We start from the raw sequence: 24296 nt of genomic DNA on the forward strand, positions 1-24296 counted from the left end.
CTGCGATAAACCGGGTTATTGCTGGGTCTACCATGGTCCTGGTTCAGTGGAAAAGGGTCCTTGGACAATAACAAATGCAAAGATATTATCAAACGTATAAACCTCTGGCAGGATATGTAACTTTGTACACCTACTATATATCTGCACCTTTTGTTATAGGTTATGTTGTATGATATGTTTTTGTGGACAACTTCTGAATGACTGTAATTAATGTAATAGTTTGACGTGAGATAGATCAGATAAAGAGTAAGTTGCCTAATACATTTTATATTTTTCCACCATGCACAACCTGGTAAATAAAATTGTCTGATTCTGATCTTTTGTGGTGGTACAGTCTGAATGTACAAGATCTGAGACCCCCAGATTGCTTCTTTAGACGCCACCATCGCATGCACCATCAAACTTGCCCCAGTCCCTCATGCTAGGTGCATCAGTCTCCATCAGAGTATGGCCTCCTATGTAAGCTACTGTAGTCTGAGTTTGCAACTAATTCAGTTACACGCCCACTAGTGGCGTCACTAGGGAGAGGTAACACTAGATGGGTGACACCACCCAAGGGTAGTACCAAAATAGCCACGTTGCTTTGCTATTTTGGTGTCACCCCCTTGGACAGTGTCACTGAGCAGCAGTGAGACCGGGGAACGGCTCCCAGAGTGCAAGGCAAGCTCCCAAAGTGACGCAAACTGGGAGATTATACGTGGCCACGCCCCCAAGCATCATAAACTAGGGGTGAGGCTTCACTATAACAAGACCATGCCCTATTTTGCGAGTACCTTCGGTGCACACAAGAAGTCCATGTATTGGGGTGACAGAAGAACAGGCGCACTGGGTGGCACCTTTGAGCATAGGTATTGAATCCAGTTCAGAACGAGCCTCAATATATCTGTCTAACCAATGCTTTTGATTAAAGCCTATTAATAAACACAGTGCATAAGCTTCTTTAGAAAGTAGTAATAAACTGGTAATTAAAAAGGGTTCCACAGTCTGAATAAACATACAGCGCAGTGATACTTACATCCATGGTAAGATGCCGGAGAGCCACCAGATTTCCCATAGTCCTGTTCGGAGTAGCTAGTAGACAGGTTTGGCTGGCTAGATCCTCGGCCAAAACTGATCTGGTTGCTGCTCCCTACCGAAGTAGTCACCTGAGCCATCCGCTCTTTGGTCTTTAGTGCCTGGGCCCTTTCGCCCTTCAACCTCTCGTCATCTTTTAAGAGGCTCACCAACTGTTTTGACTTTTCCCGTACGTTAATCCCCTGGTCTTTGCCATCCCGGTCAATGTATTGGAAGTCTTTCAGCGTCTGTATGGCAAATATGTTTTCCTTACACTGGTGGGACACCCTCTCTGAACCAGTCTTGATGAGATAATCCAGCAGGGTCAAAGCTTTGTAAACGTGTCTCCAGTTCTTCCCGTGGTCGTTTAGTCTCTTCCAGATCATGCTCATGATTTCAGAAAAAGCCACCACGTTGTAGGTCAGGTCGGCGATCTCTGTCATAAGGGAGCTGGAGGGGCCCCACGGATCGTTGGAGGTGGCTTCCCGGACTTTTATCTCCGCCTCGGAGTAATTATTAACAATGTTCTTCATTTGTCTTCTTATTGACGAGGTCGTCATTTTTGTAAAGGATTAAAAAAAAAACTAAAATATCTCAAGGATCTTCTTTTTTTAATAAAAACAAATTAGAATCACAAAACGGCCATGGTAATCCAGGACCGAGGTGTCCTTGTTTTGCGTGGTACAGAAGGAAATCCTGCGCTGGAGTCAGGGCATGAGATGAAATGTGGCCCCCTTTTGGTTAAAAGCATCTCCTCAGCCAACGTACATTGTTACACCCCAGAAGCTAAAGAAAGAAGGAAAAAAAAGAAAGTGTCAACAACAATATTAAGAACATAAAAATATAAATAACACACCTGTGGGTGATATCCAGTTCTCCGTGGTCAATGGCCGCAGGTAAATGTATTGCCGGGGGCTATCCTATTAGCTCCTCCCCCACGATACCGGCACTTATCTGGGATTATGCCTCGGGTGCTTCAGGCACCCAAAACATAATCCGCGATAAATTCTTGCTGGAGCCACGTTAACACATGGGATCAGGGATCCCATGTGTTCTTGCGCAATCACAGGTCCAATTTAAGCCAATCAAAAGCCTTTTATTGTATACTGTGTCTGTGATAATGACCATCGGTCAATAATCTTGATATCCGAATGTTTTCACCTGTCGAAACGGCATCGGAGGTAATTGGATACCCCCACATTGTTGATGTTCTGGTGTTCAATCCAGATTTGCTGCCCGCAGGTAGGAAACCTTTGTGGTGATTCCCCAACACCTCTTAAACAAGTTATAAAAATGGCAAGGTCAGTAACTACCCCAGGGCCGTCTTTTCGTATGGGCTCAATGGGCTCTTGCCCAAGGGCCCCAGTAGTGTAAGGGCCCTAGGCTGATAGCTGAGGGTCCCCTCTTTCCAGAGGTACCAGATTTTTGAAAATCGGCCATAGGGAACCAGAGATATCCGACTTCAAAGCAGTGGTCCCCATCCAAGCCTGTTAATTGCTCTTGCAAGCCAGATATCTCGGGCTCTGTATGACTTAGAGTTTTGCTGAGGGTATATTTCAAAAGCTGGGACTCTCCACTTTCGGTGGACACTGGCAGCTTGTCTCTACTATGCCCAGAACCAGAGATATGAGCCTTCAAGCAGCTGGTCCCTGCTCAAGCTCCACACTCCTAATATGCAGTTTTATATATTCGTTGGTGGATTGCTCTGGCTCCTGAACTCTGATCCCCAAGTTCCCAGTACCTCCTGACAGGTGAGACACTCTAATTTTTTATCCCATTCAAAGCTAAGAAATCTTTTTCCAGGAACTTGAGATATCTGCAGTCATGCAAGCTGCTCTCTCACCAGAAAATGATGAATATTAAGCCCACTCCACTATCCACCCCTCCCTTACATATTAAACACTCCATGCCACCCTGGAAGTCATGTACCGGGGCCCCTTCATTCAGCCCAATGCCACCTTCTACAGTTTAGTGTTCTCCCTCCCACCATCTGTGCAGTAAAGGAGTAATTAGCAGAAATTACTGCTCCAGGTCCTATATGCTGAGCAGAAGATAGTACACCCCCTACCGCCCGCGGGACATCAAAGCTGCCACTGATAGCACCCCCCCTGGAGGATGGGTAGGGGCCCCATTGCATTGCTGTGCCCAGGGGCCCACACTGCTGTTAAGACGGCCCTGAACTACCCCACAGGTGCTTTATAAGTAATATAATATAAGAAAAAGTCACATTCCTAATAAATGTCCTTATTCGGCCACATTCAACAAATGTGGTCTTCAAAGTTCCTCCGCAACTCAGAATCCCAATGCATACATTCATAGGAATGTATCCACATACTCTCCAACTCTCCCTGGCTTTTGGTAATATTGAGCAGTTGAAAGTACCGCATACATAAGTCCTAAAAACGATATATTACTATAAAAACATGACCACCGCAATGGCAGAAATAAAGCAAGTATAGGCTAAGCTTTAGAACTGATTGATAACAGTTCTTATGGTCATTATATATCAAGTTCCAACAGAATCCCAGATATGCCCTGGAACATTGGGATTGCGGAGGAACTTTGAATACCACATTGGAAGGAGTAACATTGGACAAAACAGGGCATTAAGGAATGTGCCTATTTCTTATATTACTTGTAAAAGATGTTTTTACAATAATTTGACCTTTTAATAAAAATATAAATGATGACAGCTGATAAAGACAAAACATATCTTTCAGCTAAACATTATTTACTAAGAGCATGGGTCTTCAACCTGCAGCCCTCCAGCTACTGTGTAACTACACATCCCAGCATGCCCTGCCTCAGTTTTAGCATGCCTTAACAGCAAAAATAAGAATTTACTTACCGATAATTCTATTTCTCATAGTCCGTAGTGGATGCTGGGGACTCCGAAAGGACCATGGGGAATAGCGGCTCCGCAGGAGACTGGGCACAAAGTAAAAGCTTTAGGACTAGCTGGTGTGCACTGGCTCCTCCCCCTATGACCCTCCTCCAAGCCTCAGTTAGGATACTGTGCCCGGACGAGCGTACACAATAAGGAAGGATTTTGAATCCCGGGTAAGACTCATACCAGACACACCAATCACACCGTACAACTTGTGATCTGAACCCAGTTAACAGCATGATAACAGAGGAGCCTCTAGAAAAGATGGCTCACTACAGCAATAACCCGATTTTTGTAACAATAACTATGTACAAGTAATGCAGACAATCCGCACTTGGGATGGGCGCCCAGCATCCACTACGGACTATGAGAAATAGAATTATCGGTAAGTAAATTCTTATTTTCTCTAACGTCCTAGTGGATGCTGGGAACTCCGAAAGGACCATGGGGATTATACCAAAGCTCCCAAACGGGCGGGAGAGTGCGGATGACTCTGCAGCACCGAATGAGAGAACTCCAGGTCCTCCTCAGCCAGGGTATCAAATTTGTAGAATTTAGCAAACGTGTTTGCCCCTGACCAAGTAGCTGCTCGGCAAAGTTGTAAAGCCGAGACCCCTCGGGCAGCCGCCCAAGATGAGCCCACTTTCCGTGTGGAATGGGCTTTTACAGATTTTGGCTGTGGCAGGCCTGCCACAGAATGTGCAAGCTGAATTGTACTACAAATCCAACGAGCAATCGTCTGCTTAGAAGCAGGAGCACCCAGCTTGTTGGGTGCATACAGGATAAACAGCGAGTCAGATTTTCTGACTCCAGCCGTCCTGGAAACATATATTTTCAGGGCCCTGACTACGTCCAGCAACTTGGAATCCTCCAAGTCCCTAGTAGCCGCAGGCACCACAATAGGTTGGTTTAAGTGAAATGCTGAAACCACCTTAGGGAGAAATTGAGGACGAGTCCTCAATTCTGCCCTGTCCGTATGAAAAATTAGGTAAGGGCTTTTATAGGATAAAGCCGCCAATTCTGATACACGCCTGGCTGAAGCCAGGGCTAACAGCATTACCACTTTCCATGTGAGATATTTCAAGTCCACAGTGGTGAGTGGTTCAAACCAATGTGATTTTAGGAATCCCAACACTACATTGAGATCCCAAGGTGCCACTGGAGGCACAAAAGGAGGCTGTATATGCAGTACTCCCTTGACAAACGTCTGAACTTCAGGAACAGAAGCTAGTTCTTTTTGGAAGAATATCGACAGGGCCGAAATTTGAACCTTAATGGACCCTAATTTGAGGCCCATAGACAGTCCTGTTTGCAGGAAATGCAGGAATCGACCCAGTTGAAATTCCTCCGTAGGGGCCTTCCTGGCCTCGCACCACGCAACATATTTACGCCAAATACGGTGATAATGTTGTACGGTTACATCCTTCCTGGCTTTGATCAGGGTAGGGATGACTTCATCCGGAATGCCTTTTTCCTTCAGGATCCGGCGTTCAACCGCCATGCCGTCAAACGCAGCCGCGGTAAGTCTTGGAACAGACATGGTCCCTGCTGGAGCAGGTCCTGTCTTAGAGGTACCAAGTCCTTCTTGGCCAATCCGGAGCCACGAGTATAGTCTTTACTCCTCTCCTTCTTATGATTCTCAGTACTTTTGATATGAGAGGAAGAGGAGGGAACACATACACTGACCGGTACACCCACGGTGTTACCAGAGCGTTCACAGCTATTGCCTGAGGGTCCCTTGACCTGGAGCAATATCTGTCCAGTTTTTTGTTGAGGCGAGACGCCATCATGTCCACCTTTGGTTTTTCCCAACGGTTTACAATCATGTGGAAGACTTCTGGGTGAAGTCCCCACTCCCCCGGGTGAAGATCGTGTCTGCTGAGGAAGTCTGCTTCCCAGTTGTCCACTCCCGGAATGAACACTGCTGACAGTGCTATCACATGATTTTCCGCCCAGCGAAGAATCCTTGCCACTTCCGTCATTGCCCTCCTGCTTCTTGTGCCGCCCTGTCTGTTTACGTGGGCGACTGCCGTGATGTTGTCCGACTGGATCAATACTGGCTGACCCTGAAGCAGAGGCTTTGCCTGACTTAGGGCATTGTAAATGGCCCTTAGTTCCAGGATATTTATGTGAAGTGACGTTTCCATGCTTGACCACAAGCCCTGGAAATTTTTTTCCTGTGTGACTGCTCCCCAGCCTCTCAGGCTGGCATCCGTGGTCACCAGGACCCAATCCTGAATGCCGAATCTGCGGCCCTCTAGGAGATGAGCACTCTGTAACCACCACAGGAGAGACACCCTTGTCCTTGGAGACAGGGTTATCCGCTGATGCATTTGAAGATGCGATCCGGACCATTTGTCTAGCAGATCCAACTGAAAAGTTCTTGCGTGGAATCTGCCGAATGGAATCGCTTCGTAAGAAGCCACCATCTTTCCCAGGACCCTTGTGCACTGATGCACTGACACCTGGCCTGGTCTTAGGAGTTTCCTGACTAGGTCGGATAACTCCCTGGCTTTCTCTTCCGGGAGAAACACCTTTTTCTGTACTGTGTCCAGAATCATCCCTAGGAACAGCAGACGTGTCGTCGGAATCAGCTGCGATTTTGGAATATTTAGAATCCATCCGTGCTGTCGTAGTACTATTTGAGATAGTGCTACTCCGACCTCTAACTGTTCTCTGGACCGTGCCCTTATCAGGAGATCGTCCAAGTAAGGGATAATTAAGACGCCTTTTCTTCGAAGAAGAATCATCATTTCGGCCATTACCTTGGTAAAGACCCGGGGTGCCGTGGACAATCCAAACGGCAGCGTCTGAAACTGATAGTGACAGTTCTGTACCACAAACCTGAGGTACCCTTGGTGAGAAGGGCAAATTGGGACATGGAGGTAAGCATCCTTGATGTCCAGAGACACCATGTAGTCCCCTACTTCCAGGTTCGCTATCACTGCTCTGAGTGACTCCATCTTGAACTTGAACCTTTTTATGTAAGTGTTCAAGGCTTTCAGATATAAAATGGGTCTCACCGAGCCGTCCGGCTTCGGTACCACAAACAGCGTGGAGTAATACCCCTTTCCCTGTTGTAGGAGGGGTACCTTGATTATCACTTGCTGGGAATACAGCTTGTGAATGGCTTCCAATACCGCCTCCCTGTCGGGGGTAGACGTTGGTAAAGCAGACTTCAGGAACCGGCGAGGGGGAGACGTCTCGAATTCCAATTTGTACCCCTGAGATACTACCTGCAGGATCCAGGGGTCCACTTGCGAGTGAGCCCACTGCGCGCTGAAATTCTTGAGACGGGCCCCCACCGTGCCTGAGTCCACTTGTAAGGCCCCAGCGTCATGCTGAGGACTTGGCAGAAGCGGGGGAGGGCTTCTGTTCGTGGGAAGAAGCTGTCTGTTGCAGTCTTTTTCCCCTTCCTCTGCCCCGGGGCAGATATGAGTGCCCTTTTGCCCGCTTGCCCTTATGGGGACGAAAGGACTGAGCCTGAAAAGACGGTATCTTTTTCTGCTGCGAGGTGACTTGGGGTAAAAAGGTGGATTTCCCAGCCGTTGCCGTGGCCACCAGGTCCGATAGACCGCCCCCAAATAACTCCTCCCCTTTATACGGCAATACTTCCATATGCCGTTTGGAATCCGCATCCCCTGACCACTGTCGCGTCCATAATCCTCTTCTGGCAGAAATGGACATCGCACTTACTCTTGATGCCAGAGTGCAAATGTCTCTCTGTGCATCTCGCATATATAGGAATGCATCCTTTAAATGCTCTATAGTCAATAATATATTGTCCCTGTCCAGGGTATCAATATTTTCAGTCAGGGAATCCGACCAAGCCACCCCAGCACTGCACATCCAGGCTGAGGCGATTGCTGGTCGCAGTATAACACCAGTATGAGTGTATATACTTTTAAGGATATTTTCCAGCCTCCTATCTGCTGGCTCCTTAAGGGCGGCCGTTTCTGGAGACGGTAACGCCACTTGTTTTGATAAGCGTGTGAGCGCCTTATCCACCCTAGGGGGTGTTTCCCAACGAGCCCTAACCTCTGGTGGGAAGGGATATAGTGCCAATAATTTTTTAGAAATTAGCAGTTTTTTCAATTCATCTGATTCAGGAAAAACTACGGGTAGTTTTTTCACACCCCACATAATACCCCTTTTTGTGGTACTTGCAGTATCAGAGATGTGCAAAACCTCCTTCATTGCCGTGATCATGTAACGTGTGGCCCTACTGGAAAATACGTTTGTTTCTTCACCGTCGACACTGGAGTCAGTGTCTGTGTCTGGGTCCGTGTCGACCCACTGAGGTAACGGGCGTTTAATAGCCCCTGACGGTGTTTGAGACGCCTGGACAGGCACTAACTGAGCTGCCGGCTGTCTCATGTCGTCAACAGTTTTCTGTAACATGCCGACACTGTCACGTAATTCCTTAATTACGGCCATCCATTCAGGTGTCGACTCCCTAGGGGGTGACATCACCATTATAGGCAATTGCTCCGCCTCCACATCATTTTCCTCCTCATACATGTCGACACACACGTACCGACACCCAGCACACACACAGGGAATGCTCTGATAGAGGACAGGACCCACTTAGCCCCTTGGGGAGACAGAGGGAGAGTTTGCCAGCACACACCAGAGCGCTATATATGTATAGGGACAACCTTACAATAAGTGTCTATCCCTTATAGCTGCTTATATCTGTTATTTTGCCAAATAAGTGCCCCCCTCTCTTTTTTACCCTGTTTCTGCAGGGGAGATTCTGGGAGCCTTCCTACCAGCGGAGCTGTGTGGGAAAAATGGCGCTGTGTGCTGAGGGGATAGGCCCCGCCCCCTTCACGGCGGGCTCTTCTCCCGCTTTTTTCTGGAAAACTGGCAGGGGTTAAATACATCCATATAGCCCAGGAGCTATATGTGATGTATTTTTTTGCCAAATAAGGTAAATTCATTGCTTCCCAGGGCGCCCCCCCCAGCGCCCTGCACCCTCAGTGACCGAAGTGTGAAGTGTGCTGAGAGCAATGGCGCACAGCTGCAGTGCTGTGCGCTACCTTATGAAGACAGGAAAGTCTTCTGCCGCCGATTTATGGACCTCTTCTTGCTTCAGCATCTGTAAGGGGGCCGGCGGCGCGGCTCCGGGACCCATCCATGGCTGGGCCTGTGATCGTCCCTCTGGAGCTAATGTCCAGTAGCCTAAGAAGCCCAATCCACTCTGCACGCAGGTGAGTTCGCTTCTTCTCCCCTTAGTCCCTCGATGCAGTGAGCCTGTTGCCAGCAGGTCTCACTGAAAATAAAAAACCTATTTAAACTTTTACTCTAAGCAGCTCAGGAGAGCCACCTAGATTGCACCCTTCTCGTTCGGGCACAAAATCTTAACTGAGGCTTGGAGGAGGGTCATAGGGGGAGGAGCCAGTGCACACCAGCTAGTCCTAAAGCTTTTACTTTGTGCCCAGTCTCCTGCGGAGCCGCTAATCCCCATGGTCCTTTCGGAGTCCCCAGCATCCACTAGGACGTTAGAGAAACTGTGGTAGGGCATGCTGGGATGCCACAGCAGCTGGAGGGCCACAGGTTGAAGACCCATGACTAAGAGGATAGATCTGGGATCTTCCCATGTAAGTTTGAAGGAATACCCCAACTTTATTCATGCATTATATTTTTATTCCATTCCCTCAGAGAATGACATCATAACCTACAGAACCTATCCCTGTTATCAACACTTCTGCTTCCCTATGGATGAAATCCAGTACTTACATGTATCAGGTTTCATGCAGTATTTAAAAAGGTTAGGGGACGTTGCCTGGGCTAGCCAATCACATGCTACTAACATCTCAGACATCACACCATATTACAATTTCATCACAGTGCTACAACTATTATCACATATTTAAAGGGACTGTAATGATTGATTTGTCTAATCAGATATTAATGGACGAGTGTCTAATTATTCCTGTTTTAGGATTTTATCTTGTTTCTGTGATGCTGCTGGTAAATCTGTTTGCTGTAATCCTTTTATTTCCTCCCAGATCTGTCAGTGTAATGGAGGTGAGGTAATCCTCTGACAATACAATAGCTTGGGGTGTGGAGTAATGGAAAGGGATAAGTGTGACATGTGTGGGCTGGATGCCAGGGTGCTGTTGTGGGTGTGGCCATACCAAGGAATATGACAGCGAACAGGTGACACATCCCCATAAATTAGCTCACTGCCGACATAGATGAGCAACATAAAACGGTACTTAGGGGTCTATTCAGACCCAGACAGAACCGCGCGTTTGTACGCAGTGGCCGCGTCCATAGGGTCTGCGCACGCGCACCGCACAAACTTTCGGGATGCGGCCGCAAAGTGATTGACAGGCGTGTCCAGACCGTTTTTGGGGCGTCTGCGTGACGTCACACGCAGCCTCTCCGGGGAAAAAAAAATTGCCGGACCGCCTGACTGTGCCGGCAGGGGTCAACCTTAAATTGATGCATCCGCAATTCATCACAGGGTGGCGCCATACACATGCTGCGGGGGCCCCCAGCATGTGAGTAGAAGGACTTGGTGCTTGGTGTCGACATCCATAATGTTAACATTTTGGAAATGTCAATATTATATCAGTGTGGACATTCTGAGCATGTCGCCAACCTGAATGTCAACAGTTAGACTATGTCCATGTATGATGTCAACATAAACATTCTGAATGCTGACATTTCATAACATACCCTACGTGCAAGGAGTTGTAAAATGACATTAATGAAACAGAAGATAGAATCCTAAAATGACTGTACTGCAGGTAATCTGTCCATGATCTAAGGAACACTTCACCATCAAGATTCAATCAGGAAAGCTGTACTAACATTTTCTCAAAAGTACCCTAATTAATGAACTAATAACCTCCAGTATTACCACAGTATTGCACTAATTACCTCCAGTATTGCCACAGTACTGCACTAATTACCTCCAGTATTGCCACAGTACTGCACTAACTACTTGCAGTATAACCACAGTATTGCACTAATTACCTCCAGTATTACCTCAGTATTGTGCTTATTACCTCCAGTATTATCACAGTATTGCATTAATTACCTCCAGTATTACTACAGTATTGCGCTAATTACCTCCAGTATTAACACAGTATTGCGCTAACTACTTCCAGTATTACCACAGTATTGCGCTAACTACCTGCAGTATTACCACAGTATTGCACTAACTACCTCCAGTATTACCACAGTATTGCACTAACTACCTCCAGTATTACCACAGTATTGCACTAACTACCTCCAGTATTACCACAGTATTGCGTTAATTACCTCCAGTATTACCACAGTATTGCACTAACTACCTCCAGTATTACCACAGTATTGCGCTAATTACCTCCAGTATTATCACAGTATTGCGCTAACTACCTGCAGTATTACCACAGTATTGCGCTAATTACCTCTGGTATTACCTCAGTATTGCACTAATTACCTCCAGTATTACCAAAGTATTGCGCTAATTACCTCCATTATTACCACAGTATTGTGCTAATTACCTCAATTAGCACAGTATTGCACTAATCACATCCAGTATTACTTCAGTATTGCGCTATTTACATCCAGTATTACCTAAGTAATGTACTAGTTACCTCCATTGGGATTTTACACATTTTTGTTTATTTTTTACTAAATTATACGGTTATGGTTATATCACCAAAATAGTTGCCTGTTTCCCATCACTGCTCTCAGCCATGTCGGTATTTTTGTGCCACCTACAGTAGGTATTATACCTTGCCATTGGTTCCGATGGGTGGCACATTCTTCTGCACCAATCTAAAATACCAACAACCTCATGGCCCAGATGCAATCTAATCATATAAATGTGAAAGTGAAAGGGTGCGATTATTAGCATGTTAGCGAAAAGGATTCCTAACTTATTCCGAGGAAGAAGTATCAAACCTTGGAGAGAGATAAAAGTGGAGAGAGCTAAAGTACCAACCAACCAGCTCCTAACTGCCACGTTACATGCCGTGTTTGATAAATGACAGGTAGGAGCTGGTTGGCTGGTACTTTATCTCTCTCCACTTTATCTCTCCCCAGGGCTTAGTACATAGACCCCAGTTAGGAGTTGATTGGTTGGTACCTTACCTCTCTCCAAGGTTGATACATCTCCCCCTCAGTCCTGATAATACAGGCTGTTGATACTCACAGGACCACTGGCTTATTAAGACAGAAGCACCATGAGCCCTGTGCGGCTGGTCAATAAGGAAAAATAGGGACAATCCCAGTGACAAAACATTGACACCTGTGGCCGTACAAAGGGCTGGTATCCATTTGGATGGTCGACCATGTTAAGGTAGACAGTCATTAGGTCATCCACTATTTGTCGAAAATGACATATGGTTGACACATGAAAATAGTCGACACAGTACAGGTCGACGCATGAAAAGGTTGACATGGCTTTTTTTGGAAAAAAAAAAATAAGATTTTACTCACCGGTAAATCTATTTCTCGTAGTCCGTAGTGGATGCTGGGAACTCCGAAAGGACCATGGGGAATAGCGGCTCCGCAGGAGACTGGGCACAACTAAAAGAAAGCTTTTAGACCACCTGGTGTGCACTGGCTCCTCCCACTATGACCCTCCTCCAAGCCTCAGTTAGGATACTGTGCCCGGAAGAGCTGACACAATAAGGAAGGATTTTGAATCCCGGGTAAGACTCCTACAAGCCACACCAATCACACCATATAACTCGTGATACCATATCCAGTTAACAGTATGAAACATAACTGAGCCTCTCAACAGATGGCTCATAACAATAACCCTTTAGTTAACAATAACTATGTACAATTATTGCAAACAATCCGCACTTGGGATGGGCGCCCAGCATCCACTACGGACTACGAGAAATAGATTTACCAGTGTGTAAAATCTTATTTTCTCTAACGTCCTAGTGGATGCTGGGAACTCCGAAAGGACCATGGGGATTATACCAAAGCTCCCAAACGGGCGGGAGAGTGCAGATGAGTCTGCAGCACCGAATGAGAGAACTCCAGGTCCTCCTCAGCCAGGGTATCAAATTTTTAGAATTTAGCAAACGAGTTTGCCCCTGACCAAGTTGCAGCTCGGCAAAGTTGTAAAGCCGAGACCCCTCGGGCAGCCGCCCAAGATGAGCCCACTTTCCTCGTGGAATGGGCTGTTACTGATTTAGGATGCGGCAATCCAGCCGCAGAATGCTCCAGCTGAATTGTGCTACAAATTCAGCGAGCAATAGTCTGCTTAGAAGCAGGAGCACCTATTTTGATGGGTGCCTACAGGATAAAAAGCGAGTCAGTTTTCCTGACTCCAGCCGTCCTGGAAATATAAATTTTTAAGGCCCTGACTACGTCCAGTAACTTGGAATCTTCCAAGTCCCTAGTAGCCGCAGGCACTACAATAGGTTGGTTCAAGTGAAAAGCTGATACCACCTTAGGGAGAAACTGGGGACGAGTCCTCAATTCTGCCCTATCCATATGGAAAATCAGATAAGGGCTTTTACATGACAAAGCCGCCAATTCTGACACACGCCTGGCCGAAGCCAAGGCCAATAACATGACCACTTTCCATGTGAGATATTTCAAATCCACAGTTTTAAGTGGCTCAAACCAATGTGATTTTAAGAAACTCAACACCACGTTGAGATCCCAAGGTGCCACAGGAGGCACAAAAGGGGGGCTGAATATGTAGCACTCCCTTTACAAATGTCTGAACTCCAGGCAGTGAAGCCAGTTCTTTCTGGAAGAAAATCGACAGAGCCGAAATCTGGACCTTAATGGAACCCAAGTTTAGGCCCATAGTCACTCCTGACTGTAGGAAGTGCCGAAAACGACCCAGCTGAAATTCCTCTGTTGTGGCCTTCCTGGCCTCACACCACGCAACATATTTTCGCCAAATACGGTGATAATGGTTTGCGGTTACTTCTTTCCTGGCTTTTATCAGCGTAGGAATGACTTCCTCCGGAATGCCCTTTTCCTTTAGGATCCGGAATTCAACCGCCATGCCGTCAAACGCAGCCGCGGTAAGTCTTGGAACAGACAGGGCCCCTGCTGTAGCAGATCCTGTCTGAGCGGTAGAGGCCATGGGTCCTCTGATATCATTTCTTGAAGTTCTGGGTACCAAGCTCTTCTTGGCCCAACCGGAACCACGAGTATCGTTCTTACTCCTCGTTTTCTTATTATTCTCAGTAGCTTTGGTATGAGAGGCAGAGGAGGGAATACATAAACCGACTGGTACACCCACGGTGTCACTAGAGCGTCCACAGCTATTGCCTAAGGGTCCCTTGACCTGGCGCAATATCTAGTTTTTTGTTTAGGCGGGACGCCATCATGTCCACCTGTGGCCTTTCCCAACGGTTTACCAACAGTTGGAAGACTTCTGGATGAAGTCCCCACTCTCCCGGGTGTAGGTCGCGTCTGCTGAGGAAGTCTGCTTCCCAGTTGTCCACTCCCGGAATGAACACTGCTGACAGTGCTAAGACGTGATTTTCCGCCCATCGGAGAATCCTTGTGGCTTCTGCCATCGCCATTCTGCTTCTTGTGCCGCCCTGTCGATTTACATGGGCGACTGCCGTGATGTTGTCTGATTGGATCAGTACCGGCTGGTTTTGAAGCAGAGGCCTTGCCAGACTTAGGGCATTGTAAATGGCCCTCAGTTCCAGAATATTTATGTAGGGACGACTCCTGACTTGACCAAAGTCCTTGGAAATTTCTTCCCTGTGTGACTGCCCCCCAGCCTCGAAGGCTGGCATCCGTGGTTACCAGGACCCAGTCCTGTATGCCGAATCTGCGGCCCTCTTGAAGATGAGCACTCTGCAGCCACCACAGTAGAGATACCCTGGTCCTTGGAGACAGGGTTATCAGCCGATGCATCTGAAGATGCGATCCCGACCACTTGTCCAAGAGGTCCCACTGAAAGGTTCTTGCATGGAACCCGCCGAATGGAATTTTGCTTCGTAAGAAGCTACCATTTTTCCCAGGACTCGTGTGCAGTGATGCACAGATACCTGTTTTGGTTTCAGGAGGTCTCTGACTAGAGATGACAGCTCCTTGGCTTTCTCCTGCGGGAGAAACACTTTTTTCTGTTCTGTGTCCAGAACCATCCCCAGGAACAGTAGGCGTGTGGTAGGAACCAGCTGTGACTTTGGAATGTATAGAATCCATCCGTGCTGTTGTAGCACTTCCTGAGATAGTGCTACTCCGACCAACAACTGCTCCTTGGACAACGCCTTTATAAGGAGATCGTCCAAGTACGGGATAATTTCGAAGGAGTATCATCATTTCTGCCATTACCTTGGTAAAGACCCTCGGTGCCGTGGACAGTCCAAACGGCAGTGTTTGGAATTGGTAATGGCAAACCTGTACCCCAAATCTGAGGTACTCCTGGTGAGGATGGTAAATGGGGACATGTAGGTAAGCATCCTTGATGTCCAGGGATACCATGTAATCCCCCTCCTCCAGGCTTGCAATAACCGCCCTGAGCGATTCCATCTTGAACTTGAATTTTTTTATGTATGTGTTCAAGGATTTCAAATTTAAAATGGGTCTCACCGAACCGTCCGGTTTCGGTACCACAAACAGTGTGGAATAGTAACCCCGTCCTTGTTGAAGTAGGGGCACCTTGACTATCACCTGCTGGGAATACAGCTTGTGAATTGCCTCTAGCACAGCCTCCCTGCCTGAGGGAGTTGTCGGCAAGGCAGATTTGAGGAAACGGCGGGGGGGAGACGCCTCGAATTCCAGCTTGTACCCCTGAGATACTACTTGAAGGATCCAGGGATCCACCTGTGAGCGAGCCCACTGATCGCTGAAATTTTTGAGGCGGCCCCCCACCGTACCTGGCTACGCCTGTGGAGCCCCCGCGTCATGCGGTGGACTCAGAGGAAGCGGGGGAAGAATTTTGATTCTGGGAACTGGCTGACTGGTGCAGCTTTTTCCCTCTTCCCCCGTCTCTGTGCAGAAAGGAAGCGCCTTTGACCCGCTTGCTTTTCTGAAGCCGAAAGGACTGTACCTGATAATACAGTGCTTTCTTAGGCTGTGAGGAAACCTGAGGTAAAAAAATTTCTTCCCAGCTGTTGCTGTGGATACGAGGCCCCAGAGACCATCCCCAAACAATTCCTCACCCTTATAAGGCTCTATGTGCCTTTTAAAGTCAGCATCACCTGTCCAGTGTCGGGTCTCTAATACCCTCCTGACAGAATGGACATTGCATTAATTCTGGATGCCAGCCGGCAAAATATCCCTCTGTGCATCCCTTATATATAAGACGACGTCTTATGTTCGCAAAATAGTATCCCTGTTTGACAGGGTTACAGACCACGCTGCAGCAGCACTATCTGCAGGTCTCAATCTAGTACCTGAGTGTGTAAATATAGACTTCAGGATAGCCTCCTGCTTTTTATCAGCAGGTACCTACAAAGTGGCCGTATCCTAAGACGGCAGTGCCACCTTTTTTGACAAACGTGTGAGCGCCTTATCCACCCTAGGGGAAATCTCCCAGCGTAACTTATCCTCTGGCGGGAAAGGGTACGCCATCAGTAACTTTTTAGAAATTACCAGTTTCTTATCGGGGGAACCCACGCTTTTTCACACTTCATTCACTCATTTGATGGGGGAACAAAACACTGCCTGCTTTTTCTCCCCAAACATAAAACCCTTTTTTAGTGGTACTTGGGTTAATGTCAGAAATGTGTAACACATTTTTTATTGCCGGGATCATGTAACGGATGTTCCTAGTGGATTGTGTATATGTCTCAACCTCGTCGACACTGGAGTCAGACTCCGTGTCGACATCTGTGTCTGCCATCTGAGGGAGCGGGCGTTTTTGAGCCCCTGATGGCCTTTGAGACGCCTGGGCAGGCGCGGGCTGAGAAGCCGGCTGTCCCATAGCTGTTACGTCATCCAGCCTTTTATGTAAGGAGTTGACACTGTCGGTTTATACCTTCCACCTATCCATCCACTCTGGTGTCGGCCCTACAGGGGGCGACATCACATTTATCGGCATCTGCTCTGCCATCACATAAGCCTCCTCATCAAACGTGTCGACACAGCCGTACCGACACACCGCACACACACAGGGAATGCTCTGACTGAGGACAGGACCCCACACAGCCCTTTGGGGAGACAGAGAGAGAGTATGCCAGCACACACCAGAGCGCTATATAATTTAGGGATTAACACTATATTGAGTGAATTTTTCCCAATAGCTGCTTGTATATACAATATTGCACCTAAATTTAGTGCCCCCCCTCTCTTTTTAACCCTTTGAGCCTGCAAACTACAGGGGAGAGCCTGGGGAGCTGTCTTCCAGCTGCACTGTGAAGAGAAAATGGCGCCAGTGTGCTGAAGGAGATAGCTCCGCCCCTTTTCGCTGACTTTTCTCCCGCTTTTTTATGGATTCTGGCAGGGGTATTTATCACATATATAGCCTCTGGGGCTATATATTGTGATATATTTGCCAGCCAAGGTGTTTTTATTGCTGCTCAGGGCGCCCCCCCCCCCCCCCAGCGCCCTGCACCCTCAGTGACCGGAGTGTGAAGTGTGCATGAGGAGCAATGGCGCACAGCTGCAGTGCTGTGCGCTACCTTGGTGAAGACTGATGTCTTCTGCCGCCGATTTTCCGGACCTCTTCTTGCTTCTGGCTCTGTAAGGGGGACGGCGGCGCGGCTCCGGGAACGAACACCAAGGCCAGTTCCATGCGGTCGATCCCTCTGGAGCTAATGGTGTCCAGTAGCCTAAGAAGCCCAAGCTAGCTGCAAGCAGGTAGGTTCGCTTCTTCTCCCCTTAGTCCCTCGATGCAGTGAGCCTGTTGCCAGCAGGTCTCACTGTAAAATAAAAAACCTAAAATAAACTTTCTTTCTAGGAGCTCAGGAGAGCCCCTAGTGTGCATCCAGCTCGGCCGGGCACAGAAATCTAACTGAGGCTTGGAGGAGGGTCATAGTGGGAGGAGCCAGTGCACACCAGGTGGTCTAAAAGCTTTCTTTTAGTTGTGCCCAGTCTCCTGCGGAGCCGCTATTCCCCATGGTCCTTTCGGAGTTCCCAGCATCCACTAGGACGTTAGAGAAATAGATTTTCAACTTTTTCATACTTTACCATCCACGTGGACTACGAATGGGAATAGTAACCTGTGCCGAGCGCACAGTAGCGGAGCGGGAGCACCTAGCCCGCAGCATGCCGAGCGAAGCGAGCTATGCGAGGGGACACAGTGCACTAATTGGGGTTCCTGGTCAAAATATCCATGTTGACCTTTTCATTTGTCGACCTGCCCAGTGTCGACCATTTTAATGTGTCAACTATTAGTCCACGTCGACCATGTCTATGTCGGCCAATAGTGGTCGACCTAATGACTGTCGACCTTAACATGGTTGACCATTCATACCGGAACCCAAAGAGCTTAACAACAGTGTTCCTTATAGTGTCACCAATTTATTACCGATTCAGAATACCCCTTCACACCTGCCTGGGACACAGCATTAAACACTGCATAGACAAAGTTATTTCCATATCAAAAGTAAAGGGCCCCATACACTTATGCGACATGTCCGACCGTCTTGTCGCAGGCGATTACCCCGGCAGCCTCCCGGGCGGCAGGATCGTATGCTGTCCTTTTGCATACAATGTATCTTGGGCGTTCCCAGCCATGCCTGCGGGGTCGGATGTGATTGAATGTGCAGCACGGTCAATCTGGAGGATCCGATCCGATGCTCACGGGAACGTGCATCAGATCGGAAACACCTCCAAAATGCCCGATTTCATCCGATATATCGGGCCGAATGCCGAAATCGGGCATTAGCGTTCTAGTGTATGGGGCCCTTAACACAAGTGCAATGAGTGTCAGGCAAATACAGGCCCAAGTTTATCAAGGCTAGGAGAGTGATAAATAGCACGGTGATAAAGTACCAGCCAATCAGCTCCCAACTGACGTGTCACAGGCTGTGTTTACAAAATGACAGTTGGGAGCTGATTGGTTGGTGCTTTATCACCGTGCTAGTTATCACCTGCCCGCCAGCATACAATACTAAACCCATCCTACATGGACCTGCCACGTCATAGTGCGAGTGACAGGATCATTGTTCAATGGGGAGGTAACAACATGGGACAAGATTTGGGGGTTCGGGACAAACAGCATGATCACTTCTGCCGTAAAGGAGGCCTGGTAGTGTTTGCAAGATCAACAGTTTTACTAATAAGCCTAATACTAATTCTAATACTGCAACTGATGAAAGGTTTGAGGCAGTCACTGGTTATAGCATGTGTAGTCCGCAGTACAGTGTCCTGATCAGTATGCAGAGACATCACTCTTATAGGGTGGGCAGTTTACTGTTGTAATGGGAATAACAGTCACGGGGAAATGTATGAAACCTTCAAGAGATGTAAAGTGGAGTTGTTGCTTACAGCAATCCATCACTTTCTATGTGTAATTATCTAGCACAATCTCTAAAATGACAGAAGCGAATTCTGTACATTATCTCTCTCAAATGAGGGAATTTAATTGCTGGCGAAGGGTGAGAATTGCCATTGCCACTGTGTTTAAACAGCGGCAACGGCACCCCATCTTGCAGCCTTCGCCCCACCTGGCCGGCCAAATGGCAGATTTGCACAAAAGTGCTCGCAACCCTATGGGGTAGCAAACACTTTAGTGCGAGATCAGGCTGCCGTATGAAAGCGCAACCCTGTCCACCACCACTAAGGATGACTTACAGTAAGCCAGTATTACACTCTCCTGCGTCTCAGCACATGATGCCGTGACTTAATACGTGGTGTATTAAGCCACGGCATCATGTGCTGAGCTGCAACTGAATATGATAAGGTGTGACCGGTCTCGTGCGTACAAGAAGCGACTAGCTACTCGCGCTTCATAACACATGGACGCTAGACTAGCGAGGACATATCTGTATAAGCACAGTTTACTTAATTTAATAATTTCTCAATAGGAAACATTCGGCCTAGGGGGTGACGCAAAAAAAATGCTGATACTATAGGGCACCGTGATCAGAGAAAGTTTGGAAACCACTGCTTTATACAAACAGGCTACAATGTTGCAAATGAGGAGGATGCTGGGACAGAAATGGGAGAAGAACAGTCCGGAATTGGCAGAGAGATGAAGCACAGTTCGGCAGATGTATTAAGCCTGGAGAAGTGATAAAGCAGTGATAAGTGGAAGGTGATAACACACCAGCCAATCATATCAGGTTTGAAAAATAACAGTTAGGAGCTGATTGGCTGGTGAGTTATCACTGCTTTATCACTTCTCCGGGCTTAAAACATCTGCCGAACTGTGCTTTATCTCTCTGCCAATTCCGGACTGTTCTTCTCCCATTTCTGTCCCAGCATCCTCCGCATTTGCAACAACAAACATACATGTAAATGTATGGAAATGTCTTCCTGCCTTTAATGTAATGTATGACGGCCTTCATCCGATTTGTCAAGTTGTTCTATTCAGAGAGGCTTCATCTTAGAAGTATTATACTTTGTAGGCATCCATTGTGTCAGCACAGAAAATGTAATACCCTGCGGATTTGTGTCAATGTTGTTTCCCCCCAAAATCGCTGGATGTAACTGTCAGCGAAACCCAGTCTGCCATCGATGGGGTTAAAAACCACACAAAGTGGGGTATCCAATAAATATCCCTTATTTAATTGCCCGCATATTCATCAAATAAAAAGGCAGTGCCCCCATTTATGTTAAAATAAAAAAATGGCAAAACAGAATAATAATAAGAATTTACTTACCGATAATTCTATTTCTCGGAGTCCGTAGTGGATGCTGGGGTTCCTGAAAGGACCATGGGGAATAGCGGCTCCGCAGGAGACAGGGCACAAAAAGTAAAGCTTTAGGATCAGGTGGTGTGCACTGGCTCCTCCCCCTATGACCCTCCTCCAAGCCAGTTAGGTACTGTGCCCGGACGAGCGTACACAATAAGGGAGGAATTTTGAATCCCGGGTAAGACTCATACCAGCCACACCAATCACACCGTACAACTTGTGATCCAAACCCAGTTAACAGTATGATAACAGCGGAGCCTCTGAAAAGATGGCTCACAACAATAATAACCCGATTTTTGTAACTATGTACAAGTATTGCAGATAATCCGCACTTGGGATGGGCGCCCAGCATCCACTACGGACTCCGAGAAATAGAATTATCGGTAAGTAAATTCTTATTTTCTCTATCGTCCTAGTGGATGCTGGGGTTCCTGAAAGGACCATGGGGATGATACCAAAGCTCCCAAACGGGCGGGAGAGTGCGGATGACTCTGCAGCACCGAATGAGAGAACTCCAGGTCCTCTTTTGCCAGGATATCAAATTTGTAGAATTTTACAAACGTGTTCTCCCCTGACCACGTAGCTGCTCGGCAGAGTTGTAATGCCGAGACCTCTCGGGCAGCCGCCCAAGATGAGCCCACCTTCCTTGTGGAATGGGCCTTAACCGATTTAGACTGTGGCAGGCCTGCCTCAGAATGTGCAAGTTGAATTGTGTTACAAATCCAACGAGCAATCGACTGCTTAGAAGCAGGCGCACCCAACTTGTTGGGTGCATACAGTATAAACAGCGAGTCAGATTTTCTGACTCCAGCTGTCCTGGAATATATTTTCAGGGCCCTGACAACTTCTAGCAACTTGGAGTCCTCCAAGTCCCTAGTAGGTGCAAGGCACCACAATAAGCTGGTTCAGGTGAAACACTGACACCACCTTAGGGAGAGAACTGGGGACGAGTCCGCAGCTCTGCCCTGTCCGAATGGACAAACAGATATGGGCTTTTTTGAGAAAAAACCACCAATTTGACACTCGCCTGGTCCAGGCCAGGGCCAAGAGCATGGTCACTTTTTATGTGAGATGCTGCAAATCCACATATTTGACTGGTTTTAAACCAATGTGATTTGAGAAATCCCAGAACTACGTTGAGATCCCACAGTGCCACTGGAGGCACAAAAAAGGGGTTTGTATATGCAATACTCCCTTGACAAACTTCTGGACTTCAGGAACTGAAGCCAATTCTTTCTGGAAGAAAATTTACAGGGCCGAATTTGAACCTTAATGGACCCCAATTTGAGGCCCATAGACACTCCTGTTTGCAGGAAATGCAGGAAACGACCGAGTTGAAATTTCTTTGTGGGGCCTTCCTGGCCTCACACCACGCAACAAATTTTCGCCACACGTGGTGATAATGTTGTGCGGTCACCTCCTTTCTGGCTTTGACCAGGGTAGGAATGACCTCTTCCGGAATGCCTTTTTTCCCTTAGGATCCGGCTTTCCATCGCCATGCCGACAAACGCAGCTGCGGTAAGTCTTGGAACAGACATGGTACTTGCTGAAGCAAGTCCCTTCTTAGCGGCAGAGGCCATAAGACCTCTGTAAGCATCTCTTGAAGTTCCGGGTACCAAGTCCTTCTTGGCCAATCCGGAGCCATGAGTATAGTTCTTACTCCTCTACGTCTTATAATTCTCAGCACCTTAGGTATGAGAAGCAGAGGAGGGAACACATACACCGACTGGTACACCCACGGTGTTACCAGAACGTCCACATCTATTGCCTGAGGGTCCCTTGACCTGGCGCAATACCTGTCCCGTTTTTTGTTCAGACGGGACGCCATCATGTCCACCTTTGGTATTTCCCAACGGTTTACAATCATGTGGAAAAAACTTCTCAATGAAGTTTCCACTCTCCCGGGTGGAGGTCGTGCTGAGGAAGTCTGCTTCCCAGTTTCCATTCCCGGGATGAAAAACTGCTGACAGTGTTATCACATGATTTTCCGCCCAGCGAAAAGTCCTTGCAGTTTCTGCCATTGCCCTCCTGCTTCTTGTGTCGCCCTGTCTGTTTACGTGGGCGACTGCCGTGATGTTTTTCCCACTGGATCAATACCGGCTGACCTTGAAGCAGAGGTCTTGCTAAGCTTAGAGCATTATAAATTTACCCTTAGCTCCAGTATATTTATGTGGAGAAAAGTCTCCATACTTGATCACACTCCCTGGAAATTTTTCCCTTGTGTGACTGCTCCCCAGCCTCTCAGGCTGGGCTCCGTGGTTACCAGCATCCAATCCTGAATGCCGAATCTGCGGCCCTCTAGAAGATGAGCACTCTATAACCACCACAGGAGAGACACCCTTGTCCTTGGATATTGGGTTATCCGCTGATGCATCTGAAGATGCGATCCGGACCATTTGTCCAGCAGATCCCACTGAAAAGTTCTTACGTGAAATCTGCCGAATGGAATTGCTTCGTAGGAAGCCACCATTTTTACCAGGACCCTTGTGCAATGATGCACTGTTTTTAGGAGGTTCCTGACTTGCTCGGATAACTCCCTGGCTTTCTCTTCCGGGAGAAACACCTTTTTCTGGACTGTGTCCAGAATCATCCCTAGGCACAGCAGACGTGTCGTCGGGATCAGCTGCGATTTTGGAATATTTAGAATCCACCCGTGCTGATTGTAGCAGTATCCGAGATAGTGCTACTCCGACCTCCAACTGTTCCCTGGACTATGCCCCTATCAGGAGATCGTCCAAGTAAGGGATAATTAAGACGCCTTTTCTTCGAAGAAGAATCATCAATTCGGCCATTACCTTGGTAAAGACCCCGGGGTGCCGTGGACAATCCAAACGGCAGCGTCTGAAACTGATAGTGACAGTTCTGCACCACGAACCTGAGGTACCCTTAGTGAGAAGGGCAAATTTGGGACATAGAGGTAAGCATCCCTGATGTCCCGGGACACTATATAGTCCCCTTCTTCCTGGTTCGTTATCACTGCTCTGAGTGACTTCATCTTAATTTGAACCTTTGTAAGTGTTCAAAAAAAATTTTTTAGAATAAGTCTCACCTAGCCTTCTGGCTTCAGTACCACAATATAGTGTGGAATAATACCCCTTTTCTGTAGTAGGAGGGGTAATTTAATTGTCACCTGCTGGGAACACAGCTTGTGAATTTTTTCCCATACTACCTCCTTGTCGGAGGGAGACTTGGTAAAGCAGACTTCAGGAGCCTGCGAAGGGGAAACGTCTCGACATTCCCATCTGTACCCCCGGGATACTACATGTAGGATCCAGGGGTCCTGTACGGTCTCAGCGCCATGCTGAGAACTTGTCAGACGCGGTGGAACGCTTCTGTTCCTGGGAATAGGCTGCCTGTTGCAGTCTTCTTCCCTTTCCTCTATCCCTGGGCAGATATGATCTTATAGGGACGAGAGGACTGAGGCTGAAAAGACGGTGTCTTTTTCTGCAGAGATGTGACTTAGGGTAAAAAACGGTGGATTTTCCAGCAGTTGCCGTGACCACCAGGTCCGATGGACCGACCCCAAACAAGTCCTCTTCCTTTATACGGCCATACTGTGCCGTTTGGAATCTGCATCACCTGACCACTGTCGTGTCCATAACATCTTCTGGCAG

The 24296-nt window shown here is 47.6% G+C and overlaps 1 protein-coding gene across 6 annotated transcripts in view; it reads right to left on the reverse strand.

Moving 5' to 3' along the window:
- Positions 1-24296, reverse strand: part of EPN2 (epsin 2) — a 130025-nt gene that overhangs the window by 34863 nt on the left and 70866 nt on the right. For all 6 annotated transcript variants that reach the window (XM_063934886.1, XM_063934888.1, XM_063934889.1 and 3 more), the window contains exon 2: positions 1016-1839. In XM_063934886.1, the coding sequence (XP_063790956.1) occupies positions 1016-1613 (598 nt within the window). In that variant the 5' untranslated portion in view covers positions 1614-1839. The remainder of the gene's footprint in view (positions 1-1015; positions 1840-24296) is intronic.

This window comes from Pseudophryne corroboree, chromosome 7, assembly GCF_028390025.1.
Source record: "Pseudophryne corroboree isolate aPseCor3 chromosome 7, aPseCor3.hap2, whole genome shotgun sequence".
NCBI lineage: Eukaryota > Metazoa > Chordata > Amphibia > Anura > Myobatrachidae > Pseudophryne > Pseudophryne corroboree.